General features: G+C 49.6%; 11 protein-coding genes across 11 annotated transcripts; 5 read left to right on the forward strand and 6 right to left on the reverse strand.

Annotated features, from left to right (window-relative positions):
• Positions 1–916: 916 nt before the first annotated feature.
• Positions 917–1,986, forward strand: LAJ45_04235 (uncharacterized protein; the record flags this gene model as incomplete). Its single annotated transcript, XM_046113815.1, has 3 exons — positions 917–1,012; positions 1,095–1,165; positions 1,275–1,986. The coding sequence occupies 3 exons, from the start codon at positions 917–919 to the stop codon at positions 1,984–1,986; spliced, it is 879 nt and encodes a 292-aa protein (XP_045972917.1).
• A 1,708-nt stretch (positions 1,987–3,694) lies between these two features.
• On the forward strand, positions 3,695–5,927 carry LAJ45_04236 (uncharacterized protein; the record flags this gene model as incomplete). Its single annotated transcript, XM_046113816.1, has 11 exons — positions 3,695–3,837; positions 3,896–3,924; positions 3,995–4,067; positions 4,146–4,514; positions 4,589–4,757; positions 4,827–4,916; positions 4,967–5,012; positions 5,083–5,108; positions 5,160–5,278; positions 5,336–5,475; positions 5,548–5,927. The coding sequence occupies 11 exons, from the start codon at positions 3,695–3,697 to the stop codon at positions 5,925–5,927; spliced, it is 1,584 nt and encodes a 527-aa protein (XP_045972918.1).
• Positions 5,928–7,206: 1,279 nt separating this feature from the next.
• On the forward strand, positions 7,207–8,133 carry LAJ45_04237 (uncharacterized protein; the record flags this gene model as incomplete). The annotated part of the gene is made up of 1 exon (XM_046113817.1): positions 7,207–8,133. One exon carries the CDS (start codon positions 7,207–7,209, stop codon positions 8,131–8,133), a length of 927 nt encoding a protein of 308 aa, XP_045972919.1.
• Positions 8,134–8,949: 816 nt separating this feature from the next.
• LAJ45_04238 (uncharacterized protein) lies at positions 8,950–9,343 on the reverse strand (the record flags this gene model as incomplete). Its single annotated transcript, XM_046113818.1, has 2 exons — positions 8,950–9,167; positions 9,232–9,343. 2 exons carry the CDS (start codon positions 9,341–9,343, stop codon positions 8,950–8,952), a joined length of 330 nt encoding a protein of 109 aa, XP_045972920.1.
• Positions 9,344–10,381: 1,038 nt separating this feature from the next.
• Positions 10,382–11,302, reverse strand: LAJ45_04239 (uncharacterized protein; the record flags this gene model as incomplete). The annotated part of the gene is made up of 2 exons (XM_046113819.1): positions 10,382–10,987; positions 11,051–11,302. 2 exons carry the CDS (start codon positions 11,300–11,302, stop codon positions 10,382–10,384), a joined length of 858 nt encoding a protein of 285 aa, XP_045972921.1.
• A 1,063-nt stretch (positions 11,303–12,365) lies between these two features.
• On the reverse strand, positions 12,366–13,121 carry LAJ45_04240 (uncharacterized protein; the record flags this gene model as incomplete). Its single annotated transcript, XM_046113820.1, has 4 exons — positions 12,366–12,489; positions 12,566–12,632; positions 12,709–12,760; positions 12,831–13,121. The coding sequence occupies 4 exons, from the start codon at positions 13,119–13,121 to the stop codon at positions 12,366–12,368; spliced, it is 534 nt and encodes a 177-aa protein (XP_045972922.1).
• Positions 13,122–14,103: 982 nt separating this feature from the next.
• LAJ45_04241 (uncharacterized protein) lies at positions 14,104–15,980 on the forward strand (the record flags this gene model as incomplete). The annotated part of the gene is made up of 4 exons (XM_046113821.1): positions 14,104–14,383; positions 14,431–14,969; positions 15,059–15,343; positions 15,408–15,980. The coding sequence occupies 4 exons, from the start codon at positions 14,104–14,106 to the stop codon at positions 15,978–15,980; spliced, it is 1,677 nt and encodes a 558-aa protein (XP_045972923.1).
• Positions 15,981–17,191: 1,211 nt separating this feature from the next.
• LAJ45_04242 (uncharacterized protein) lies at positions 17,192–17,903 on the forward strand (the record flags this gene model as incomplete). Its single annotated transcript, XM_046113822.1, has 5 exons — positions 17,192–17,251; positions 17,345–17,407; positions 17,469–17,645; positions 17,727–17,830; positions 17,897–17,903. 5 exons carry the CDS (start codon positions 17,192–17,194, stop codon positions 17,901–17,903), a joined length of 411 nt encoding a protein of 136 aa, XP_045972924.1.
• Positions 17,904–18,121: 218 nt separating this feature from the next.
• LAJ45_04243 (uncharacterized protein) lies at positions 18,122–20,705 on the reverse strand (the record flags this gene model as incomplete). The annotated part of the gene is made up of 6 exons (XM_046113823.1): positions 18,122–18,171; positions 18,234–18,357; positions 18,415–18,477; positions 18,666–19,275; positions 19,339–19,891; positions 19,958–20,705. 6 exons carry the CDS (start codon positions 20,703–20,705, stop codon positions 18,122–18,124), a joined length of 2,148 nt encoding a protein of 715 aa, XP_045972925.1.
• Positions 20,706–21,775: 1,070 nt separating this feature from the next.
• LAJ45_04244 (uncharacterized protein) lies at positions 21,776–23,614 on the reverse strand (the record flags this gene model as incomplete). The annotated part of the gene is made up of 6 exons (XM_046113824.1): positions 21,776–21,938; positions 22,011–22,647; positions 22,705–22,897; positions 22,951–22,979; positions 23,045–23,137; positions 23,197–23,614. The coding sequence occupies 6 exons, from the start codon at positions 23,612–23,614 to the stop codon at positions 21,776–21,778; spliced, it is 1,533 nt and encodes a 510-aa protein (XP_045972926.1).
• A 1,334-nt stretch (positions 23,615–24,948) lies between these two features.
• Positions 24,949–26,933, reverse strand: LAJ45_04245 (uncharacterized protein; the record flags this gene model as incomplete). The annotated part of the gene is made up of 5 exons (XM_046113825.1): positions 24,949–24,958; positions 25,041–25,044; positions 25,100–25,143; positions 25,371–25,400; positions 25,444–26,933. The coding sequence occupies 5 exons, from the start codon at positions 26,931–26,933 to the stop codon at positions 24,949–24,951; spliced, it is 1,578 nt and encodes a 525-aa protein (XP_045972927.1).
• Positions 26,934–27,010: the final 77 nt, after the last annotated feature.

Consider the following 27,010-nt stretch of genomic DNA (forward strand, 5'->3'; position numbering starts at 1 on the left):
ATCAGATTCTGATCACTTACCCTCAACACCTGGTACATACAGCTATCGGTAGAATTATTGCGGAAACAGGGACCGACGATCACGCCGAGAGCAGGGCGATTTTCCAACGCCACATTTCTGCAATAATTCTACCGATAGCTGTACATATAGCTTGTGGTAGAAATATGGGAGGAGCCCTATTGGCTTGCCCAGCCACAGAAACCCTGTTTTTAGACCCCTGTTTCTACCTCTCGCTGTATTCTAAGTGAGGTTTCACTGCAGGTGCTGGGATTATGGAGAAGCGTAACTAAACATCATGTGAAATAAATGGTCCTAGAAAGGGTACATGTACCTACGTGTATGTATCTCAAGTGGCAGTAAGAGGGTGAGGGCCAAACTACAATTGCTGACATTGGCAGCGATGAGCGGACACACAAAGGGGTGTGCTAGCTAGCTTATCACCAATGCTGTTATGCTTATTGTAATGCAACGCCAGTGTCAATATTATGGTCTAAGTCTCATCTTAGCTTTCGTCACCATAGACAACACAGCATGTTACGGACCAATGGGTCGGGCAAGCGATTCGCTCAGATGCAGGATATCGTACCTACAGGAGCGGCAAGTGGACTCACGACTGAATGTTAGTGGGATGAGAAATCACGTGCTTTTATAGTAGCCACACTGGCAGACGCCACATGAGAGGCTGTACCTACAGGGCTGACGCACACAACACCCCGCCAAAAAGACAGTCCCACTAGACCTAACCCTGTAATTTTACGCCCACAATTCAACCGCAACCTCTCAACCAGCAACAGTGCGAGATCCAGGCAACATCACGACAACATCCACTTTTACGACAGCTGCCTCGTTTTCCTAACGCCCCGGAGGGATCTCGAATTTCAATCTTAAAACAATCCCGTCCCAGAAATTTAAAACTATGTCGGCGGCACGCAGCTCGATTTTTGATGCGACAGACAAGGACATTGAGATGCTCCTTGCTGCCCAGGCGCACATGGGCTCCAAGAACTTGCAAGTGCGTACACATTGGATATCAAGAAGTGGGAGATATAAAGGGTTTTGGAAAAGCTTTCAGCGCTGACTGGAAATGGCAATAGGTCCACATGGACCCATATGTGTGGAAGACAAGGCCTGACGGTATCAACATTATCAACATCGGAAAGACCTGGTTAGTTTAATTCTCTACGATCGGAGCTATATCAATCATCAGTTTACCGGTTTGAAATACATCTATTTAGCGAACTTGGTTTAACCATTCTTTTTTTTGTGATTTATAGGGAGAAGATTGTTCTCGCTGCCCGAATCATCGCGACTATTGACAACCCGGCCGATATCTGCGCTGTTTCCGCTCGTCCATACGGTCAACGTGCCGTCCTGAAGTTCGCCGCCCACACCGGTGCTACTGCCATTGCTGGTCGTTTCACCCCTGGTAACTTCACCAACTACATCACTCGTTCTTTCAAAGAGCCCCGCCTCATCATCGTCACCGATCCTCGCACCGATGCCCAGGCCATCAAGGAGGCTTCGTACGTCAACATTCCCGTCATTGGACTGTGTGATACCGACTCTCCCACCGAGTTTGTCGACGTTGCCATCCCTACCAACAACAAGTCACGTAACTCCATTGGTCTCATCTGGTGGATGCTTGCCCGTGAAGTCCTCCGTCTCCGTGGAACCATTCCTTCAAGGGAGGCCGAGTGGGATGTCATGACCGATCTTTACTTTTACCGCGACCCCGAGGCTGAGGACCAGAAGGCTGTCGAGGAGGCCGACAAGGTTCCTGGTGCTGAAGAAGCTGTACCAGAGAGTGGATTTGCTGCTGCCACCGCCGGTGCTGACTGGGATGTTGCCGGCCAATCCGGTACTTTCGTTCCTCCCGAGGCTACTGGCCCTGCGCCGAGCTGGGATGCGGATGCTACTGGTGGTGACTGGGCTGCGGACACTGCTACCGCTACCGAGACTCCCGCCGCTGCTACATCCGGATGGTAAAAAGGTTGGGGTTAATGTGGTTCTTTTTTTTTTTCCTTACGATCAAATAAAAAAATTTACAAATCTGGGAACTTCAAAAAAAATTAAATTAGGGCTTTGTTCGATCGGAGTTCTAAAAGTTGTACTTCTTTGCATACGAAGCCATGATCTGAGGTGGAAACAAACAACCCAGGTGCTGCTATGATGGAAGAATGATATTTGTATTTGGTATCGATAAATGATTTTTCTTTCTTCGGTTTGTCAATAGGTCTTATGCAACCGCCGAACGGGATTTTTCATTCGGAGTTGTGGGTGGTTTCATATCTCTATTGTTTCAGTTAGGAAAAGGGTAAAAAGAAAGAAATACCTTTCCATACACTCCCATAAAAATTTCGCGTTGTGATAGTGATAAGAGGTAAAGCTACATGCATGTACCCTTATCGACCGCAATGCCAAGTCCTCGGAGCTACTACATGTAGCCTGCTATATACCTAGTACAGCTACCGTACTTGAGCTGTAACCCACTCCAAATCATATTCTGCTCATTCGAATTACTTGACTTTACGATAGCATAGTCGGAGCTATACACAGAAGTAAGTTGGTCGCTCTCCTTGAGCGTACTACTTCTGCTACCACTATGTAACTACATTTATTCGGACCCTTTATATAATAGGAGGAGACCATCTACATATATGTATTCCGAATCCGAAGACAGTTACCTACATGTAAGTATATAAACATGTAGTTATGCATAGAGTCTATAAATAAGAAGAAGAAATAACCCAACAGTGAGAATCTAGGCTCTAGCTCTGCTTAAGCATAAGCCAAGGCGTATGTGAACTCTAAAAATGATGTGATAGTAGTGTCAGGAAGAACAAGATCATAGCAGGTCACTCAGTATTCCAAATAATGATTGATCCCTCACACTGTCAACCCAAAGGATCACTAAACACCTACATAGTCAACTCTGTAATTCTGTCAATAAGTGCTAGTCTGATATATTAGGATCTAAAATAAGAATTATTAAGGTCCGGACCGATACTTTAAAGCCCTTCAGCAAGAAGACTAAACCAGATTATGCCGCGCGCTGATTGTGCTCGTTTAGCCCCCCACAATAATTTCCTGGCCAATACCATTCTCGGGTTACTTAGAGTACATACATATGATTGCGCGATGTTCCCAACCACATACCGCTGTACTTTAGAGACTTCTTGGTCGGTCATTGGTTAACGAAATGAGAGCCCATGCGCCGACGAATCAAAAAGCGAGATGAGGGGATAACTTCGTTATTTTGGTAAGCTCATGCCAGAAAAGGTTGTAGGAAATGCCTGCCTTGCTGATCCAAGAAACTGCGTCCACCAGTCAATTCCGATTCCCTTCCTTCCTAGGACATGTATGCAGCCTCTTTCAAGCAAGGACTGCATGCATGGGCGCAAGAAGATGTGGCGTCGAGATGACAAGAAACTGTGCGTTGTCTGTGGCGCAAGGTTGCAGGGGTTCCACACACCTATTATTCCCACCTCTAACAACCCTTTTGAAGCTTGGGCCTACCCCCCAACCAAGCAAAGCTGCTGCCCGCTGCCATTCATTGCTTGCTACCCCTCCGAAGAACGCAATCTCATCCTTTGGCTTCCCCCAGAAAAATAAAAATAAACAGCAACCAGAACAAGATTGGAGCCCCGCGCCCACAGCTTTCACAATAGAATTCCAATCGCGCCCTCGACATGAAATGGCCGGCGAAGACGGCTCCGTTGCTAATGGCGACGATTCGTCGTCCTCCTCATCATCCTCATGGACTGCAGCCTTGTACGCCAACGAAATAACGGATTACCCCTTCTCTCTGGACGCTTTGCGAAAATGGATGATTGCTTTGTGAGTAGGGCACAAGGGCTGTTAGATTCCTTCAAAGCTAATAAACGGGTTTGTGCAGCGTCGTTTGTGACTTCAATGTCGACATTGGTAAGTGACTGCAGTAGCAAGTGCGGTTTTAAAGGGGCAGAGTTCATGAGGATTTACTAACCCATTACAGGTGTCGAAGTGGAATACATGTTTCCTTCAACTCAATTCTCACAAACAGATCTTCAAACCATATGTTTTAGCAGGTATGTATCGCTTGATATTAATTACGATGATTGCATTATATATAGGCTTTTCTTGTTTAATATTAATGTTCCACATAGCTTCCCCGAGCGTGTAAATTCAGATACAATCGAAGACTCGGCCTTTCACTTCAAATTCCGCCATTCGTCACCTGAGGTTTCTTGTGAGCCTACAGAGGATGACCCTGGTTACTGGTACGGTTTTTGTTTGTTCCGTCAACAACGCGATATCTCCGTCAAGCGAAATTACCGTCAGAAATCTCTTGTATTAGTCTCACAACATGATTTTGCACCATTATTTGCCCACCTCGTAAAAACAATATCAACATTAGATTTTGCAGTGAGCCCTACGCTCATAGAGTCAGCATGTTCGAATATAGCTGCTTGGGCGGGTCCAGAGGCTGGAGTACAAGAATTGCCGTTTTTGGGCTCACTGCTGGATGTTCATATGTATGGAGTTACTCTTGGTTGCTTTATAATAACCTCCGAGGTTGTACTGAACAAGTGATTTCCGTGATTCATAGACCTCCTCATCCTTCGTTTCCATTACAAGGCCGTGTCACTGCCTCTACTTCCAGAACAGACGTTAGAGTGGAATACAAAGAAATCCACACATCTGAACCCCTCGGTTCTTGGGCAAGGCTTGCACAGCTTCTCACGTCAATTTCAGAGCTATATATTATTTTTGAGCGGGTATGGTATATTTTGATTATGGTAGTTATTTACAGGTTTTGGGGCGATAAAACTGATACATACGTTTAGGTCTTACTATCGGAACCATTGGTAGTCTTAGCAGATGATCCAAGGACCTGTAGTGAATTTGTTTCTGCGGTCGTTGATTTGATTCGCCCAGTAAGCTTTAGAAATCTCAATTTTTATCACCTTGCTAATCTTGTGCGAAGATACCATTTGGTGGTGATTGCCGACCATATCTCACTATGCAGTCAGGTAAGAAAATTAGAACTCTTCCATATACATCCTATATTTCCACATGAATACCTACTAACATCATTCATAGATTTCTTCTTAAATGGCCATGAGGTGGTAAGACTTTTGAACCTTTCCATCTTTAAATTAACTAACATTTCGGACAAGATCCCATTTCGTCATTACCTAATAGGTATCACAAATCCATTTTTCTTAAAAAGGGTTTTGTCGCAGGGGAAAGATAGTGCTTCCCCTCATGTTGTTTACTTGTCGGCCCCGGAAGTAAAGTAAGAGAGTAAATATCTTCTATTCCCAGGAAAAAATATGCTTATAGTCATGCTCAGACGAAAATCTCACACTTTTTATTCTAGTGAGCGCGAGTTCACAAACAACTTTATTACCAACGATACGAAAGGATCGCTTGCAAAGGACTTGGTATTTTTGAGGAAATTGGAGCATTACTTGAAAGATGGGGAAACAACACGTGAGTGATATATACTATTCCTTTCGTCGGATAGATTTGTTTTTTTCTAATATTCCCTCCCCTCCAATGTAGCGCAGGAATGCGGGCGTTTCGTCCGACGTCACTTTGCACTCCTTTCAGCGTTGTTCCTGGCACCCTTAAACCGGTACCTCGCAACCCTGACCACGCTCTCGCCCAACTCGAGGATGATTGACATTGCAAATTTTTCGGAGGAGGATTTCTTGGCTAGTCTTTCGAAGTACGGGTGCCAGGTGCAATTTAAGGGGAAGACTAGCTTCCACAGACACAGAGCTGCGGAGGCCTTCTACCGCAAGTTCTGCCGAAGCCCGGGCTTTTTCAGGTGGTTGCAGATGAAGATTAGACTGCAGATGGCTGATGGGGACAACAGTAATGGCGGTGTCTCGCCGGCTAGTGGCTTTAGGGAGAAGATTGTAGATGGTGTGCAGGCTTGAGATTGGAGTTTTTTTTGGTTTCTTTTTTTTTTCTCTTTTGAAAGTATATATCACTAACTTCTTATGGTGGATCTTTTGTTTTCTTGGCTGTTTTTTTAGCTGTTTTTTGGGAGTTATTTGTATATCCGAATACCATGGCTGAGTTACCTTGTTCTTTATTTTGTTTTGTCTTGTTTTGGTGACTGCAGGCGTATCTGCCAGAGTCATGTTGTTCTTTTAATGGAGGTTGAGAGAGAGAGAGAAAAGTTTTATTTCTTGCGCGCATGCGTACACGGACGGAGCAGTAACTGTTGAATGCCGTTTTTTCTAATAATTTGTGTGGGGAGAGGGTGCTTTTGACTTCGTATCTACCTATTTATTAATTCAATTGCCGCCCAAGTGTATCTGCTTCAGGCCGGCCGGTTAAGCAATTGCAGGTACAGATCACCTCATCTCAAAATATGCAAACATTGTATTGGACTCAAATTAAGGGCACTGGGAAGGGGTGTAGAGAGTGACCACGGGCGATTTACCCGGGTTTAGCGATGTTCCAGCGGGGTCTTCTTGGATAGCTGGCGCAGAAAATTCGAGGTTGAAACTTTTTTTTCGAATGGATATTTGCGCCATCTCATCTCACTCGGGCATCTCGCGTGGACCAGGTGAGGATTGATCATTGATGATGCCCTGGTTGCATGCTCGTCGCTTGGCGCCAAGAAATATTGGAAAGTGGGGGGGGGGGGGCCAAGGATTATTTACGCATAATTTTGTTTTGACCCTGTGGGAGACAAAGAAAGACTGGTAGAGGTAATACTGGTAAGTAACGCGATTCAGTACAATGCAGGTATAAGTGCTGACGGGTTCAATGGTGTATGGGGTGCGGGAGTGTGGGATGTGTGCTGTTGGATTTTGGTGGGTTACTGTTGACAGATATATCGTACCGGGAGTAGCGATTAGTACGTTGCTGAAAGAGTGTATCGTGTGACTGAGAGGCTATCGGTCGTGGAATTGAATATCTCTCTCTCCCAAAGCCCTGTAGTTAACTCCACACAGCAAAGTGACTGAATATTAGTAGCTCTGTAATTAATTAATTAAGCTCTAGCAAGCAAGTACCGCCCCAGTTAATTAGTAGGGATATACAAGTGTAGCTAGACTGGCACCGGAAATATTACCTACCACGTGACCTTTATGTCATCATGCATCCGGCATCCGCCCGACCTCAAGTCCTCCTCGACCCCCCCGCCGTCCACGGCTCTTCTCCGCACCACCATCATCTCCAGCCAGCTCATATGCACCGCCCGAGATGCTCGCGAGCAGACGCTCCACCAATTGCGCCCTCCCCGCCCTCCCCGCCCGCCCCCTCCTTCTCCTTCTCCCCCTCGCTCTCCCCCGCGCACCACCCACCACCGCCCGGCACTATGCCACCGAAGCCGACCTAGCCGACGAATACACCAAGTGGCCCCCCAACCCCCTCCCAACCCCATACCAGATCTTCCACTACAACCAGCAAACGCCATACTCAAAAGCGCGCTACTTCCAGCTCGTAAAGCTCTACCACCCCGACCACGCCCGCCACAGAAACCTCCACATCACAGAGGCCGTCCGCGTCGAGCGCTTCCGCCTCGTGGTCGCCGCAAACGCGATCCTGTCGGACCCCGCCAAGCGCGCGGCGTACGATCGCTTCGGCCTCGGATGGAATGTGGCGGTCGCGGCGGTCCAGCAGCAGAGGCCCAAGTGGTGGCAGGAGAGGGAGGGACACGGGACGAGCGAGTATGGGAAGGGCGGGGTTAATGATCCGAGCCGTAATGCGACGTGGGAGGACTGGGAGAAGTACTACCAACGCAAGGCGGCGGCGGAGGGTGGGGGGAAGCCCGGGGGAGGAGAGGGGCAGGAGACGCTGTATACGTCGAATAGGGCGTTTATAGTGATTGTGGCGTTCCTGGCGTCGCTGGGCGGGATTGCGAATATTAGTCGGGCGAATACGAATGGGCATCTGTTTCTTGACCAGACGGACCGCAATTCGGTGAAGATTGGGAGGGAGCTGCAGAGGAGGAAGCAGGAGGCGGTGAGGATGGGGAGTAAGGATGAGAGGATACAGAACTTTTTGAGGTCGAGGGATCCGGTGGGGTATGGCGTGGTGGACCCGCAGGAGGATAAGGTTAGGAGGTTGTTGCCGCCGGAGGAGAGGTGTATTAGTGATGATATACAGAAGAGGAGTGTTGGCTCTTGATGGGGGGGTCGCTTCTCGGTGTATTTTGTTTTCTTGCTTTCGCATTCTCTGTCGTTATGTATATCGGTGACAGAGGTGTGTGTTTTATATTCCTGTCTTTTGTAGGCGTTATGGGTACAGTTACAGGTTGTGTGTTTTCTATTCCTGGGTGGCAGCAATCCTTTCCTCGCCCTCTATGAGGAGATACATGTAAATAAGCTACATGAATAACAAGACTCGAAATATCTATTGGCGCTGCAGTATATCTTGGTGTTGCTGATCAATTGCCGTTTAATACGCCGGTAAATGCTTAGCCTCTCGACACCATGCCTTGAGTCGATGTAATCATGCTTTGGTATACCGCTATCAACATATTTGACCTTAAGAAATCACAACCACCCAAACTGTTCTATAATTTAAGGTAGTGTAGAACCAGAGCATGAAATCTCGCGAGTGATAACTCATGATCCGCCACCATCTTGTAGCCCGCTTTCAGATATAGAACTGCCCATCTTTCACTTCCGGTAAAGCTGTGCAGCGCTTTGGAAAGATCTCAGTCATTGATTGTATGCAGCCCAGAGGCTATGTCGATATCTGACAAACCAAAAGAAGAAAAAAGAAGAAAAAAACACGGTGTGAAAAGGAAACAAAGTAAAACAGTCAAAACGAAATGCGTAACTGAAAATTGAAGCCAGTTTAACACGTTCTCTTATTCTCATAAATAAAATTTGTCCCTTCCCCCTTTATTCCAACTCTCGTCATTCATTCTGCTATTAGGTTACCCCCCCCCCCACCCTCCACCTACTCCTCGCTTTGTGCTACCCCCCCCCTCTCTCCTCATGTAATGTGGCGGGATAGAGTCGGATGTTGACGGCGGTAGTTTCCCGCCGCTTGGGTCCTGCGTAAGGTGGACATGCCGACCGCAACTCGGGGAAGGTGGTTTGGCGCTGGGTGTGAGTCGGGGTTTGTGGGTAGTGGAGGTACTTGTAATTGGGGGGGGGGGGGGGGCTTGAACCCGTCGCTGGAAACAATGCCCTCAGAGGGCGGTGCTACGGCTTCTTTGGTGTTAGAACCTGGATGTAGTGCGCTGGGAGATTGTAGTTGAGTATGGAAACTCACCCCTGCGCCTCCCCGCTCCCCACAACCTTCTACATTTCATTGTTAAAGGCAAGTCGGCCCATTCGTGCCTGGTGGTGGCTGTGGTTGTGGTTGTGGCGTAGCTCTGGGCCATTGCTATCTGTACTTTTGTCTTAGTGGAATCTGTTCTCAAACGTGACGTACCTATAACGAGGGATCTTTTCTCTCTCTTCCTTTGCTTCGAATCGTCAGTTCTTACACCTGTTCTTCGGTTGTATACTTCTCTAAAGATAATCTGGGGAATTGCGACAATTGACTGGCAACACAAGGCCCACACCCGTACACACCCAGTTCCCCCCCCCCCCCCCCCCCCAATCGGGTTGGCAAGCTGCCTTAAGCCTCAGCGCATACACGGCCCAGGGCAAACTGCCCAGCCTGCGCGTTGGCCACCGGTCGGGAGGGGTAGGTGTGGTGGGGGTGTGGGCGAGATGTATGCATGTTTGGTGTTGACGTTGATGTTGTTGTGGGTGTTGGGGGTGTGGTGGTGATGGTGGTGGTCGGCTCATCTGGTAGGTAGTAGATAGATGGCTTGGGTTAGATGTTGTGGTTGGCATTGATATTGGGGCGGGTAATGGCGGGGTGGTAACAACCGCTGTTGGGGTTTTTGGGGATAACTGACTACTCGCTTATCAGATATGTGTTCTCATAGTTATACCAAAACTGCAACGACCAGGTATAGTATAATTTCGGTAAAGGGGATTCCCGTCCCGAATTGTTGGCCTAATTGGGATACTGGTAAAGGTGGGGAGGAAAGCAAATATAAAAGAACCTTTAGACATGTACACCCTTTGTCTACAGGGCTTTATAATTATAGATATGGCCTAAAAACTGGCCCGTAGAGTCTTTCAGGTGTCTAGATAAAGGATACATAATTTCAAGTGAGATGGGAAAGTTCTCAAGATTCTGTGTGTTTTGCTGGTTGCGCAAAATACATACTTGAAATGCGAGTAGCGTGTGTTGGGTATTGACATACAATCCTGTTATTCCTATCATTACCCCCGTAGCGATCATGGCTAATCACTCGTTCTCCGGTTTGATTACATTATCTTGAGCTCTTGACACCGGGTTTCATTTTATTACTGATCAAATATTGGTAGATCTGTTTCTAATATGTACTCGATTAATGATATATCTATCTACTCCACAAGCCCCGAATAGCTCGGTCTATAACTATCCCCACGCCCCCTCTCCCCCACTCCCCATCCCCACGCCCCCTCTCCTCCTTCCTCCCCCCACCATCACCCGCCCCCTCTTCCACCTCGCTATACTGCACAAACGAATCAAACTGCACCAGCCTCTCAAACGGGCTCCTCACCCACGCATACAGCTCATGCACCAGCACCTGCGCATTCCCCCTGCCCACGAAATCCGCAATCATCTCCTCGGCCGCGCCCTCCGCGCCCCGCAGGTCAATGCACTTGAGGATCGCCGTCACGTACTCGAGCACATACTCGCGGTCGCCGTCCAGCCACGGGAACACCTGCAGCTCGCGCCGCAGGAACGTCCGCGCGCGCGACACGAGCGCGGGGGAGCGTTGGAAGTGCTGTGGCGTTGGCGAGCGGAAGCGTGTGTGTGCGTTGCTGCCGATGTGGCGGCTGAGGAGGTGGTGCTGGTAGATGTGACGCCGCCGGCGGATGGCGGTGGCGGTGAAGTCGGTGGATGGGGTGGGGGGCGTGCGGGCGCGGCGCTGACGGCGGTGGGGGTGCGGTGAGGAGGGGGTGGGGGGGTGGATGGGGTGCTGCGAATGTCAGTGGGTTTTATAGATGGATGGATGGGATAGACGGGAAGAATGGTGGCGGACCCTCACGACTCTCCCGAGCGTCTTATTGATCACGTCGAGCGCCGACACGCTCGCGTTGCAGAGCGGACATGATTGCCGTACTTCGAGCCAGTTGAGCAGGCACAGATAGTCGAATGCGTCGTGCTGGCAGGGCGAGGCGACGGCTCGCTCGCTGATGGCGTCTAGGCAGATCACGCAGGTGTCGGCGGCGGCGGCGGCGGCGGCGGCGGCGGGCTCTGCGGTTTGGTCCTCGTTCGTGGGAGTGGCGCTCATTTGCCTGGCGAGGTGTGGAGGTGGAGGGAGTGGCGTGCGGGAGCTCTCTGTGCTTGTGTTACAGGGGATTGTTAGTTGGGGGCCCCTAACCCTTGCCAAGACGTCGACGGGGGGCCGAGTACATGGAGATCATCGCAAGTAATCGAAATTATCCCATTGCAATTGCAGCTAGCTGTATCACAGGCTCGTATTTATTTTCTTGATACGCTTTTTGATGCCTTAGACTCATACCTAGGCTGACACATCCCCAAGGCTTAAGGGCAATCTCTCTCCTCGAGTCCACGAGTATGAGTCCTCAATCTCAATTGGGCCTTCGATCCTCCCAGTGATAGTACTGGTCCTGAATACAATATCAGTTGGCGCCCAACCGTACCGCCTTGTCAAATCTCACTCACTCATTCACTCACTCTCCACTGGTATGGGTACAACCCCCAGCCCGCCGCAATATAATCTCGATCTACTCTACTCGAGCTTAGAAATACGGCCCCCCCCCCCCCCCCCCCCCAGCTTCCCCAACGAAAAATTTCCCGCGGAACCCCTATCATGATCATTCCCGGCCCGTAGTTAAGGAGTTAAATGTGCCGTATATACGTAGATTCGGTAATTCCTGGGTAGGTAGCTAGAGTAGAGTAGAGTAGAGTTTCAAGGTGCTCCGTGCACCGGGATGATCGATTACCGATTGCATGATTAATAACTACTACTAGTATGTAATTCTACCATGAAATGAAAATGGCGCAAAAAAGGTGTCAAGACCTCGGCTCACTCATTCCATGCTGGAGACACCACACTGCATTCAGCCCTATCGGCCCGGTTTTGGGGGCGCTGTGAATCTAATAATTGTGTGCTAGAAATAGCTAGCCAGATATATAGCTACCTATAAAAGAAAAAAAAGCTTATTTCATACCCAGGTTTTCCCCTTACGCCCTTAGTTTCATGCCAATTCGTGATCGTGATCGTGATTACAGCTATCTAGCTACCATACCATACCCAATACCAATACCAAACTACGGATCCACCCAATTGCAATTACAAGATCACTTCGAGTACCGCAACCCCCCTCTAGTCACCCTCTTGACACCCCCGTCACGCCGCCACGCCCACCGCGGGTGCCGCCCCCGCGCCGCGGCGTCTTGTGCGCGGTGGGCGAGGGCGCGCGGGGCTCGCGCACAAACGAGGTGTCGGTGGTCCTGTGGTGGGTGGAGAGGTCAGTCAGTATGTTCGCCCTGGGTAGAGGGTGGGTGGAGGGTGGAGGGGAAGGCAGACATGAAGGTTATTTCGCCGGCGTCCTGGTCGTTGCGCCAGTGGTCGGCGTCATAGGGGTTGTTGTGGCCTGGTGTTGTTAGTACAGTGGCAGTAGCAGGAGGGCTTGGAACTAGGTGGAGGTGAAGGTGGAGATTAGAGTATACCTAGTGATGCTTCGTGCTCTGCTGCGCGTTTAAACGACTCTTTAATCGGCGCCTACTCTCACTCACTCATCCACCTCATTAGCCCTCTCTCTCCCCCCTCCGCCCCCCAGGCAGAGTCATACCTCGGTAAAATCCATACAGAACGCATTCATGTTGAGCCCGTACAGGAAGCTTGCAAAGCTCTCGCTGAAGCGCGACAGCGAGTCGTGCATGATCTGGAGATCGCCCATGTCGGCCTCCAGCGTGGCCATGGCGTCGCCGAGCTCGGCGAACATGGGCGTGAGCGTGGTGAGCGGGAAGGCTTCGGAGGCGCTGCGGCCGCCGTGCAGGGAGCTGCGCGAGTTGGAGCGGCGGAGGGGCGTGGCGGGGCGGGAGGGGGGGCGGGAGGGGGGGCGCGGGGGTGGGGTGGGCATTTTGTGGTTGGTTGTGGGTGGGGGGGTGAAGGGGAGACGGAGACGGAGGTGAGTGATCGCTGGTGCTGCGAGGGACGGGGGGTGTTTGGTGTTTGCGGACGGACAAGACAGGACGGACAGGGTTACACGGATGGACTGGGACTAGGACATGACAAGGACAAGGTTGGGGGGGGGGGGGGGCTAGGCTGTGTTGGGACTGGCTGCATGCGGATACCGAAGTCCCGGTCACGGGTGGACGTCAGCCCGGGGGGCTTGAGTTACGGAACGGGGGAAGCCCCGCTGCCCGATGGTGAGTGCTGACGACATGCGGTGCGGTGCGGTACGGTACGGTGAGAGGAGAGGACGTAGGTAGAGGAGAGTAGAGAGCGGGTTCAGAGGAGAGGCTGTAGAGGAGGAGGGAATTGTTTGGTTTGGTGGTGAATACATACATGTAGGTTGCGAATATCTCACTGGCTGGCTGCTGGTAAATCCAACCCGGGTATCGCGCAGCTACATAGACGGGTGATGATTGTGTGCAAACGAGGGCCCTGAGCAGAGTTGTGAGATCAGATCTGTATCTACATGTAGCTACTCTATCGACATCATCCAAGAATTCTATAACCAAAACCAAGAAGTCGGGCTTTTAATTCTATTTGACTCGAGAGGTACAAAAAAAAGATACGGTTCCTTCCCCTGCTGGCTATTCTACTCTAGCTGCGCCTCTGGTAATTTTTTCTTTCTTTCCTTCTTTTTATTTCCCCTCTATTACAACTCTGTCCGTTCCAGAAGAAAAAAACGGAAAGTGACACAGAGGAGGGCCGCGTTCGCTCCCCCAGACTCACACTCAACCAAACCCCCTCACAGCCCAATCATCACTCTTCCTCTTCCTTCTAACCTACGGCCCCGTCCAGTCCAGTCCAATCCAGTCAGTCCCCAGTGGACCAGTCTCATATAACACAACCAATACACCCCCCTCATCTCGCACATATAAAGGGCGTCATATATGTTGAAAGCCTTTACCCGCCGAACCTCTCCACGACGCCTCTTCTCCCAGCAGCTGACACCTACCCGACCGACACCGCACACGTCATCACGCAGCAACTCCTCCTCATCCTCATCCTCCGGCGCATATAACAACACCAGAACCCGCCCCCTCCCGGCTACCACAAAGGCTGCGCTGTTCCTGCCCTCAACCATTGCCGCCTCGCTTGCTGTATCTGCATTTGCGCTGCTCGACGAAGACGACGAGAAAGAGAACAGATTCGCGATATCATTGCCGTTCAGTCTCTGGGACTCTCCGGATCAGAAAACCACAAAACAACAACCAAAGGAAGAGGAAGACATGCCCCCGCCGCAGAACACGTTGCCGGGCAGAGCAGGGAACCTGACGAAAGAGGAGGAAGCGAGGCTGAAAGAGCTGTGGACCGCCACCCTCGTCGTCTTTGGCGTCTCCTCACCCGCCAGCACCCCCTCCACCACGAGCACCACCACATCGCCGCCCGCAACGCCGGCCCCCCAGTGGTGGCCGAGTCGCCAGAGAAGAAGAAAAAGCTGGGCCGCTTCCTGTCGCGGAGGGGTAAGTCTGAGGCGGCGAATACTACGCCGCCGGCGGCGACGACGGAGAAGATTGCAAACGACGTGGCGGCGGCGGTCGATGCGAGCGACGACAAGTATGGGCAGACGAAGGAGTTCAAGGCGGCGCTGGCGAGCCAGACGCCTGCGGAGCTGAGAGAGGCGTTTTGGGGCATGGTGAAGCATGATAACCCGGATGGGCTGCTGCTGCGCTTCTTGAGGGCGCGCAAGTGGGATGTGGATAAGGCGCTGGTCATGATGGTGGCGACGATGAATTGGAGGAGCAAGGAGATGAATGTATGTCCCCGCGAATTTCCCCCTCTATTTTTTTTCTCTTTTTTTCTTCTCGTGGTGTGGAGGTGCTGATTGTGGTGGTATTGCTGTAGGTGCAAGAAGTCATATCGAAGGGCGAGGAGGCATACGCGGCGTCGCCGGATCAGGGCTTCATCAAGCAGCTGAGGATGGGCAAGTCGTTCCTGCACGGCACCGACAAGGAGGGCCGCCCGATCTGCTTCGTCCGCGTACGGCTGCACAAACAGGCCGACCAGAGCGAGGAGGCGCTCGAGAAGTACACCGTCTACATCATGGAGACCGCGCGCCTCATGCTGCGCGACCCCGTCGACACGGCCGCTGTCGTCTTTGACATGAGCGGCTTCAGTATGGCTAATATGGTATTTCCCCCCCACCTCGATACTCTAGATTTGCCCCTCCATAAAAGCTAACGTTTGACGGTAGGACTACGCGCCCGTAAAGTACCTTATCAAGTGCTTCGAAGCCCACTACCCCGAGTCCCTCGGCGTCTGCTTGGTCCACAAGGCACCGTGGATCTTCCAATCCATCTGGTCCATCATCCGCGGCTGGCTCGACCCCGTCGTTGCCTCAAAGATCCACTTTACAAAGTCCGTCGAGGACATGGAGGCCTACATCCCGCGCTCAAACATCCTCAAGGAACTCGGCGGCGACGACGACTGGTCGTACTCCTACGTCGAGCCCGTGCCCGGCGAGAACGACGCGATGGTCAAGGGCGCGGAGGTCAGGGAGGTGCTGCTGAGGAAGAGGGAGGGGCAGGTGAGGGAGTTTGAGCAGCTCACGAAGAAGTGGGTGGAGGGGGAGCTGAATGGTGGCGCGAGAGCGAGGGTGGCGGAGGAGTTGAGGAGGGGCTATTGGGAGTTGGATCCGTATTTGAGGGCGAGGACGGTGTATGATCGTACGGGCGTGTTTGGGGAGGGGGGCAGGCTGGAGATGTATAAGTATAGGGAGGCGAAGGGGAAGGAGGTGGCGGCGGAGAGGTTTGATGAGATTGATTAGGGGGGCGAGACTGGTGGTGGACATTTTTTTGTGGGGGATATGGCTACTGTAATTAGTGGAGTGTGGTTTTTCTTTTTTGCTTTCTTTTGTGCTTAGTTATGGCTTCTTTTTTCTTCTTCTTTTCTTCTTTTCTTTCTTTTTCTCTTTTATGTGATCTACAAAGGCTTCTTTCTTCTTTCTTCTCCTTCCTCTTGATTCTCTTCTTTTTTCTCTTTCCATCTCGTGGTTCTTTTTCTTCTTTCCATCTCGTGGTTCTTTTTCTTCTTCTTTCCCTTCCTTTGGTGGTGGCTCCTATTTGTGTGTCGAAGAGTTGGCTTGGTTTGTTCGGTCGGTAATTACTTGCTTTACTTGCTTATTCTACTATACATTACAGATTATAGAGGGGACGGCTTCTTCTTCTTCTTCTTCTCTTCTTTCCTTTTGGCTTCTTTCATGGTAAATGGGCGCGTGAGGTTTTTTCTTTACGGGTGCTGGGCGGTTTGGGGGGGAGGAGGGGGGTTGTATGTATGTATGTATGTAGGGTCGCTCCATAGGTTATATACGTATATACTATGCTAGATATCTGGTGCTGTGTGCTGTGGGTTGTCGAATGTGGTGATGTGATGTTCTGAATGAGGGTCTGCGTGAGGTTTCTGATCAAATGAGTGATGTAGTTGAATTGTCGAGGTGGTCTTGTCACCTTAGTATGCTATGCGGTAATGGTCAGTTGTAGTTGTCGAGCTGTCGGAGGTGATCTTGAGATAATGGCAGTTTTATATAGTTGTCGGGCCGGCCTGTCAATGATTAAAGGGGCTTTATTTAGATATTATCGACTGCTCGGACTAGAGGCGGTCATCGGCTATCACTCGGTCACTTTCCAACCCAGTACTAGTAGCACCAGCGATGTTAGATTAAAGCACCCGGTGTTTATCAAAACCCCCACCTAATTCTCAGACCTGGGCCAAGATTAACGAGGCCCATCATACTCTACAATACCCGCAGACCCGATCTTGCCCCGACCGAGCCTCTACTGGTAATGTATTCTAATCCATGCCACCCGCGGGAGCGGGGCACCTGGTAACCATAAAAAGTCTTGGCTCCCTGCTCATAGACCCCACAGACAGGTTGGAACGTCATCTATTCACAACCTCTCTGTTCTACTCTACCGAACAGCCATCCATACCTAGCTACTCGAACCAATTCAATTCAGTACAGCATAAATAGCATCAAAAATGTCGGCTGCAGCCTGTATCTTCTGCCGCATCATCCGCGGCGAGATTCCGTCTTTTAAGGTACTTGCTCTCTCTCTTCCACCTAGCTAGCTAGCTAGCTAGTTAGTTGGTTAGTAGATTGGTGAATGGCCCTACTGACAGGAAGAAACATAGCTCCTCGAGACTGAAAAGATATTCGCCTTCCTCGACATCCAGCCTCTGTCTAAAGGCCACTGCGTACCTACTCCTCCCCCCAATCCCCTTCTCACCTCCTCTCTCTGAAGCTGATACACCGCAGCTTGTGATCCCGAAGACTCACGGCGAGCGCCTCCACGACGTTCCCGACGACGAGCTGGCAGAGCTGCTTCCGGCGGCCAAGAAGCTGGCGCTGGCGACGGGCGCGGTCGACTACAACATTCTGCAGAATAATGGGAGCATTGCGCATCAGGTTGTGGGGCATGTGCATGTTCATATGGTGAGTTCTCTTGTCCGGGGAGGTAGAAAGATGTGGGGTTTCGAGAGAGAGGAGAGCGCTGATGTGGGGTGCGTGTGGTAGATCCCGAAGCCGAATGAGAAGGAGGGGTTGACGGTGGGGTGGCCGGCGAAGGAGACGGATATGGATGCGTTGAAGGCGCTCCACGAGAATATCAAGGCGAAGATGTAGGTCTGCTTGGGTTTAAGGTGTAGATGGTGGGCAGTTACTTTGAGCTCAGTACGGGGTTGCAGGAAATAGCTACTTGTATGTAGGTAGCCTGGGTAACTCTTCCACGAATTGAACTAGAACTGTAGCCACGTTGGACTCAAGCTCGAGTGGGTAACATTTATTCGCTAACTAGCCTGAAATGAACCGTGGCAAAAAACAAACTTTTGACAAAAGAAATGACCTTTTCTCCCAAGCTACACGCTTTATAATCAGACATAACCAAGTCCCTGCGACAACACCTCCCTGACTCAACATTTCCTGCTCTCACTATCTTTCTGGTATTCAATTCCAATCCTATCTGTACTCTATAATTAGCATTTAGAGTCCGGGAAGCTCGATTATAAGGGATAAAATGCTTACCGGACGTAGAACACCTTGCCTTCCTTAATCGCTGTAGACCCTGGATTATGGAGCTAAAACCACGGCGCTCAAAGCTCCGTGGGACAGAGGGGAGAAATCCTAACAAAGGACACCCCGTGACAGCCTTTGAAAGTAAGAATGAGTTAAATAAATGGAGGTATTGAGCTGTGTGGGTACTTACAGCATAGATATGGGATAGAAGCACGTTCCATGACGGCCTAGGCACCGCCATGCAAGATGCAAGCTAATGCAAGGTACCGTGAGAAAGGGCGGGATCCAGAGTCGAAAGCCTCGAGTAGAAACCTTATTTTATGTTGGATTGGCGAAAATCGATCAGGTGCTACTAGTTCTCGTTGGCGTGAACGAGCCCATGTAACTTCTAGTATCGTTCCTAGCCCTGAGCCTGTTCTCAACGGTGCTCACATGACAAACTCTAGTCTTCTGTGTCCGCCTTCTGATCATTACACCCACAGCCTCCTCTACGGCCTCTACTTGCCTCTCCAGCGAGATCTCAGTAGAGTAGTTCATACCGGCGTTGTCATTCGCGAAATTTGCTAGAACTCTCGATACTCTTCTCTGCAGGTTCTTCATTTCGCCTACCATGGTCTCAAGCTCCAGGTGGATATTTTCAACATATCCCCTCGCCTTCTCTTCGTAGCTCCCAACCGCTGCTAGTAGTTCTTGGCTTTCTCGCATCTTTGTCTTTCGCACAACACTGGCGCCAGGGCTTTCCCAGCCGATTCTGGTCCATGGGGATCCCTCATGACGCTCAATGCTAACGAACTCCCGCACAATCTCGTCGTAGATGGGGTGGTGTTGTTGACAGAGGGCATCAAGTGAGGCTACGATCGACTCCCCCGTAGAGATTAGAACTTCGATGTTTGACTCTAGGAGATGGGCTGTTTTCTTGTAGTTTGCTGAGAGCTGGGTGGCAGTGTGTTCGGTGTTTGCATTCTTCGATATGAATGGAATCCTTATGTATCTTCCTCGCTGCTGGAGCTCAGCGAATTCACCCAGGAACTCTTGGTTTGCCCCTAGGAGTCTAAATTGGAACTACGAGTTAGCTTTATATTACTTCTGATGGTTTATGCGTCGAGAGACTTACTGGTCGAATACTTCTCCAACGTTAGTCTCAAACATCTGCAGAGCATTTACACCTTCCCGTGCGTCTGCTGCAAAACGATCTAGCTTCCCTCCTAGTGTTTTACTGCAACTCAAATCGCTGTGTTTAACAACAGTGCCTAGATCATTGACAATCATCTCGCCCTCCTTCAACAGGCGTGCGAGTGCCGACCTGCCCGTTATGCTTTCGATAATATTTTCAAGTGATATTTCTATTGACATAAGAGTAGGAAAATCGATAGAAGATGAATGTGATGGGTAAGTGGTTTTATATTGATTGAGAGCTGAAAGATATGGAGAAGAAACAACTGAAAAGAGCGCTAGAACAGAGCTACTGGCAATAAGTAATAAAAAAAAGGCCGCCTTTCCGAGCCCGAAGAAACAGCCTAGATGGAAGACAGTCTGGTTTGCGCTCTTGGGAAGCATCATCTCTAGCTTTGATTTGTGCTCAATCTCGAGCCCGGGGAAACCAAGAGTAGATGTTTTCCGGGTGGGCATGGGTGGTGGGTTATCTCTTTTGGGCCTTGTGTTACGATCTAAATTCAAACGCAAGGAATCAGATAATTTGCTATGGTAGCATACTAAGGATTGAGGGGACGAACCCCTATTACGCTTGGATTCAAATAGACTTGTAAAGCTTGGAATACCGCTTGTCTTCCTGCTTGGCATCTCTGGACGAGGTTTTCCCTTTTCTGTCGTGTGAGTGAATGGCGAGACGATTGGCATCTCGTCTGGGGAGTCTGGTGAGGACGCAGGCGTTGAATGATATGATGGAGCAGGAGAAGAAGTTGTTTCTGGGGTGTACACATTATTCAAAGGCGCTACAACGGTCCTTTGAGAATCATCATTCTGAGGCCTTCTTTTCTCCCAGGAAAATCTATCGCCTCCACCATAAGATCGGAGAAACTGAGCAGTTATTGGAAATGGCAGCTGCGGGTTTGGTTGAAAGGTTGGCAGGCCGTTTGATTTAATACCCTTTGGAAATCCCTGGAGTTTTGCCTTCTCCCGTTTTGCCTGCTGCTCTGCGAGCCACTGGGCTCTTCGTTCGTAGATCGGGACACGGTTGTATCCTGTTAGGACCTCAAACTCTGTTGATTGTTCCCCACTGGATAGCTGTTCCCATTCTGCGGATCCACCGTATGGTGTAGTTGGGGAAGAGGAGGAAGGGGATTCGAATGTGTCTTCCCCGAGCTGGTTTGAATCAAGCACCAGATCTTCAGTGGTTTCTGTAGTTTCCATAACGATATCGGGCTCTTCTTGATTTTGGTCTGTTTGGCCTGTTTGATCAGTATCGTGGGGATCTTTGCCCGGAAGTAAATCGTCTTGGAGTTTTGTTGTCTGGTTATACATGGGTTGTTAATAAGGATAATTTAAGTTTGATATGTTCAGTAGTTTGTTCGAGTTTAGAGTTTAAGTAGTGCCAGCTGGCCGGAAATGATGTTGTGAAGCCCTGCTAACGAAAATAACTTTGAGGAATGTGAACAAAGCGAGAGAAATGGTAGTGACACGTATTTATCTATTGCATACAGCAGAATTTATGTACCGTACATATCTCATGGGCATTCACAAATCCAACAAAAGTACCAGCTATCACGCGCGTGTATGTCATCCATCGATGTCACTACTTACTTAGCTATGAGTCTCTCTGTTCATATTTTTGAGTGGCATCGGGCGCCCTTATAATCGCAGAAATTCTATGACGCGGTAGCTCAAGTCTCGTGTGTGATAGAGCTTTTTAGCTGGCAGAGGTACTTGAATCACAGTGTATGTGATTCATACGAAAGTACATGGAACGCGCAGGCTGACATGGCTGTCTTTTGAGCGAAAAAAACACGGTGAACGTAGTAGTCTCCTGTTCGTAAATGTTGTTGTGGCTTAGTAGAGCTCGTGAGTTCAGTCACACGTTGTGATGTTTGGCACGTGTCAAAGTTCTCAACCCCTAGTGCTCACCGAGATCCAAATTCTACCCCTGGTGATCAACACCAGAACCAGCAATTTATAAGATTTACGGAAATAGAACCCGCGACTACAAAGCCACAAGCTATAGAGCGTTCTTCTAGAAGAAAGTGAAATCTAGCGTCACAGATAACTGTTCTATCAGTCTTGTGAGCCTCGCGCTCGATGTTGTTCATGAGTATACTACTAGTCTAATGAGTTTTAAAACGGCGTAAATACTAGATGTTTCTATCCCCCAGGATAGAGCCATGCTTATTGGTGTTCCCTGAACTGCTGCTTATCTAAGGTTTATATATATATTCGAGTATATATCACTAACGCCTAGGTATATACGCCAACTATAACAAAAACTAAATTATAAAGAAGTCAAAAATATCACCGAAAATGAAGCTTTTTTATGACATAAATCATTTGTATCATTATTTTACCCAACCCGTTAATAAAAAGAAGCACTTTTAATATTCTTAATAAACTGTCCTCCATGATTTTCCACCCCCAACAATCCGTGCTGCAATAAAGAAGAGCAGTGCTCCGACATAAGAGGCAGCAGTGAATAAGATCAACCCAGTGAACTTCCCGTTCGTTGAGTTGATGATCTGACCCGCTATGGGGATACCTGTTAAAGTTCTAGTACCAAGGGCATAACATTAGCCATGATCGATTTAGTGCAAGGATGTATGGATGATATTGGACACTTACCCAAAACTAACGAAGAAATAACAGGTCCCGTATTTTGTCCCATACTCCCTTGTATCACATATCTGACCCACGCACACCGGGGTCAAGCTAATCCCACTCCCGCTTCCAAACCCATACAACAGTGCAAATACAATCATGATTGCCTTTCGGCCACCGATATTATCCTCCGCAACCGCGCTCGATGGTAGCCATAGAGCTAGGACGACAACGAGACAGAACGAAACCGTCAATATCATCGTGTTGAATCTCCCAATTCTGTCCGCGACTATTCCAGGCAGCCAACGGCCGAACACAGAGCCAGTGTTTAGAATTGCAAGAAGCTGGTAAGAAAAGTTTTCTGGCAGGCCGAGATATCTAAGAGAATACGAAGTGAGGTAGCTGAGAGGGACAAATATGCCCCACTCAATCAAGAAAATGCCAATCGTCGTGAGAGTAAACCGAGGATCACGAAAAGCACTCAGATCTATCTTTACTCCCTTTCTTTGGGATTTCGTCGATTTCTTATTTTTACCATTCTTCGAGCCAAATTTAAGGAAAGAGGCCCAATGCTTCTTTTCCGTTGCGGCCTCGTCTATGTCTGACGATATTATGGAGGAATCTGATGGAGTTTGCGACCCAGGAGATGCGTCTATAAACTCTTGTCGGCCGCGGATCAGACAATTTGCAATGATCATTAGGGCCAGACATATAAAACCCACGATTCTAACAGCCCATGCAAATCCAACTTTTGGAGTAGCAGCTTGGATTATCAGGGGGAAAACGATGCCGCCGATTGAGCCGCCGGTAGTTGCTAGACCAATCGCATAGCCCCTTTTGACAAGAAACCAATGCCCAATGGAAGCGACGGCCGGGGTAAATATAAGAGATGTGCCAAGACCGGTGAGGATCTAATACTTCAGTTAGTTGAGAATAGCCAAGGGTCATGGGGGGGTCAACATACGCCGAATGTAACCATAAAGTGCCAGTATACTGTGCAACCGCAACATATCAGATTAACGCATTTCTTCGGTAGTTGGAGAATATGGAGTTATTACATTTGGAAACGCTCAGTATCATTAGACCTGTGACTAGGCATATTGTCCCAGCAGCAATTAACCCCCGTGGTCCGGCAGCATCAAATATTGGACCTAGCAAGAAGCAATTGTTTAGTCCGGCCCGTATATATTAATTAGATACAGCTATATACCAATCTGAATCCCCCCGAAAAAACTGATAAACGCATAGACACCAAAAATCCAGCCGATCTGTCCTTCCGAATAGCTACTAAGCTGATGGGACGCGAGGTATGTCTGGAACGTGCCAATGGTGTTCATAATCCCAAAAGAAGCAATCATGGCCGTGAACGAGCCAAAGACTACCAACCAAGCATCTTTGCCACCTTCTGGGTAAAGATGTTTATCGTCAGGGTTTGGGGGCGTTGTAGCCGCATCTCCTTTGTTTTCAGTATTCCCTCCTTCTGTGTGGGAAACCGTCTCTGAAAGAACCGGTAGGTCTGTGGCGAATTGGCGGGTGGCCTGCATCTGGGCTGGATGAGAAGCTTGAGATTCTTCTGTATTAGCTGTCGAATTCATCGTTGGCGACAATGCTTCTTCATTCAGTGTCATTTTTATTATTTTTCGCTGGGGATTTTTGCGTTTTTGACTCTTTCTGTTCGGAGACCTCCGAAGTTTATTTTTTTTTCACCCTCTCGGGACTTCGCGACGGTACGTAACATCGTGCCTACGCCCCCATTAATTGACCCCAATACGAGGTAGCTGTTCTGTAGAGTAATTGATCACATTTAAGGAAGGTCGGGGAGCACAGGCGTTGTGCCTAACCCGCCTAACCCAAGGTGGCTTGCCAAGGACGACGCTTGCGCCAATGAGGTTTATGCCACTCTGTTCTGGGGGTTACGATGAGATAAGGTTAATTTTTCAACCTAAGAACGTACCTGGGTAGATTCAATTGTTAGGGATCTAGTCTCGTTAATAGGTCAATCGTTTTGAGACGAGGTACTATTCGCTGATGTACATGAGACTTACTGTATGCAGCGGGAATTGTAGGTTTTACTAATAGATCTTCAGATATTGATTTTGATCTCAACCAGGTTAGTTGCACGCGGGGTCCCGTGGCGACTGGACGAAGCTTAAATGAATATTTGGGATACGTATTAGTGACTACCATACTTGCATGACAGTGCCTAGCTGATTCGTTGATAGGTATTGGGGCCCTCTCGTGGTAGTTCGTTCAGTCCGTACGTCATTGGACTTCTCTTCATCGTATGTACTAGTATGGTGCGCCCACACTTAAAGGTAGCGAATCGCGACGAAATGTCAATGGCTTATAACTTTGTGACGAAAAATCATAAAAAAAAGCGTAATGATAGAACTCTAGTACTAGTGATGAAATTTAGTTCTATCATTGCAGAATTTCAATATCTGTCTGGGTTGTAAAGCCTTAGGAAGTTGAAATTGTGTATTTTTATATGTAAAATACGCCAAGGCTGAACAAAGTGGAACAGTATTATACCCATTTATACCCCCAGAAAAGCAAACCTGACTGATCTGTGGCAGTAATGCCCTCTTATTGGCCCATGAGGCCCTATTGCAGCCACAATTGTTCCACTTCCGTATGTTGCCATATCACCTTTAAGAGTGTGCGCACCATACCTACACACTACATATACCTACAAGGGATGGTGTATATTAAATAGGGCCCCGTGACAAACTCAGAGCTGGAGTTATAAACTGCGTCATAAACTCGGACTGTCATAAACTGCTGTTTTTAACTGAAAACTGTCATAAACTCAGACTCAATTTTCTAATTTTGACCACCCAAATTACCCTAACCCACCCTAAATACCAATTTTTGCCCTAAAATTACCCTAGCCCACTCCCAAAATGGCTGTTGAGTTTATGACCATGACACCCAGGTTTTCGACAGCCAGTTTTTGGCCAGTTTAAAACTGTCTGTCATACATTCAGTTTAAAACTCCCGAGTTTCTCACGGGGCTCTAATATTAAAGGCGAGTATCGTATAAGGGAAACATACCTCACTGGGAACCGTAAGTTTGCCTGTCTGGGCTAATTGATGCACGCACGCTGAGGAACTCAGTAATACACGGCTTGGGTTCTCGATAAAGATATGAAACGGTCTACGGTACTACGTGCGTCAAATTAACAGGATATACAGATCCAAGAAGGGAACCAGCGGAGAAAAACCATAAAGTTCATGATGACACGCGCCCAGGTAAAGTAAATTAAGATTAAAAGACACTTGATGTGAATAAGAAGACACACTGGAAGGAAATAGTCACAAATGCCACGAAACCGGGGCGTACAGGGTCAGCTCCAAATGGCCACATATCCAATGCTTACATACATAGTTTGAGCGAGCGCACACTCAAGGAGGCTTGATCATCACCATGTTATTTGTCGTCCATTGTTCTGCATACGGGTCTAGGTATTTGCACAGTGGTCCGACATGCATTTCGGTCTGCATAAAATCATCAATGAGCTTCATCACCGGCTCATAGTACCACGTTCCCGGCTCAACATGTGGCGGACTCCTGTGCGTAATATAGGCCCTCTTCCCTCCAGCAAAAAACGGATCGAGGCCATCCGGCTCCTCCTCACCCCATGCCTCCTCGTCAAGAGTGTCCCCAAACATAAGATCTCGCGGGGTTATCTTGCCGTATGCAGCAAAGCCATTGTCGTTCATGGTGGATATTCTGATGCCCTTCCTGCGTGCCCGCGCCAGGCGGCGGTCCCGGGTTCGCTGCTTCCACCGGTTCTCCCGCTTCCAGAAGGCGACGTGGTGGTCCCAGTAAATGTCGGTCGCAAAGGGCATGTCACCCCCCCGAAGCCTCTCGAGCTCTTTGTCCCAGTCTCCTGCGCCGGTGGAGTACGGGTTTAGATCTCGGACGGCCCAGCTGTAGGGCACAAACATGCCCGTCTCCCAGTCGATGATCGAGCGGATTCGTGGCGAATCCTTGAAGCACTGGACGTTGAATCCACTATGCAGATCACCGTGGTCAAAACAGAAGGGGAAGTCGGTGGTGGGCGCGTCCAGCTCCTCCCCGGGCTCGCGGAACTTGCGCCCTGTGACTTGGCTGGCATGATACTGGACATGTGTGAGGAAGCTTGCTGGCGTCCAGTCGAAGACAGACCTGAGCCTGCCCTTCAGGACTTTTAACCTTATGGCGTGCATCTCGGTGGTCCAGTAATCCATCTCTCGCCGTATACCCTGCTCCGTCCATGCCCGCTCACTACGCACGGGCCCGAGGTTGTTGTAGTAAAGCGGGTGCATGACGCCGCCGGGCAACCTCCCACCACCGCGGACCGCTCGATTGGCAACGGTGTGGTGTGCCATAAAACCCGGCGTCAGGTCTGGGTTTACCCCGCAAATCCGGTTTCCACGCATGTGTATCATTGACAGCCGAATCAGGGCCATCTGGCGCACAAAGCTCCGCTTCTGCCTGACGGTCCACCCCGTACAGCCTCTTTGGGCGTAGCGGGTCCGGTATTGGTCTCCCTCGATAAATTCGATGGCCGCATAGACCGGCTGTGTGGGGGCCGCCCCGTCCTGCGGGAAGTCGGTGAAGCTGTCGTAGACCGCTGGGATGTGGGTGTGCGCGTGCAGGCCCCGGGCGGCCCACTGCGCGGCTTGACGCATGGCGCCGACTTCGTTGGCGCGGAAGTGGATCTTTTGCGGGTCTGTCCCGCGCCCTTTGTACACGAAGCAGCCGTGGCCGTATCGGCCGTCGCCTTCGGTGGCGGGGCCGGGGAGACGGTAGGAAGATATTTGGCGTTCGGGCTGCAATAAGGGTTCGCCGCCGGTGAGGAGGGCGTCTTGGTAGTTTGGGCCGAGAGTGGCTATGTAGGCAGGGACATCTACGGCCATGGCGCCGGGTACATATGGGGTTATGTGGGGGTCCGCGTCCATCTTTGCTGACTTTGTGTTTTCTGATATTAGTGTTGGACCAGTAATCTACTGTCTTTTGCGGGTTAAAGGCAGACTGT

This window comes from Morchella importuna, assembly GCF_003444635.1.
Source record: "Morchella importuna strain M04M26 chromosome Unknown Morimp01GS010, whole genome shotgun sequence".
NCBI lineage: Eukaryota > Fungi > Ascomycota > Pezizomycetes > Pezizales > Morchellaceae > Morchella > Morchella importuna.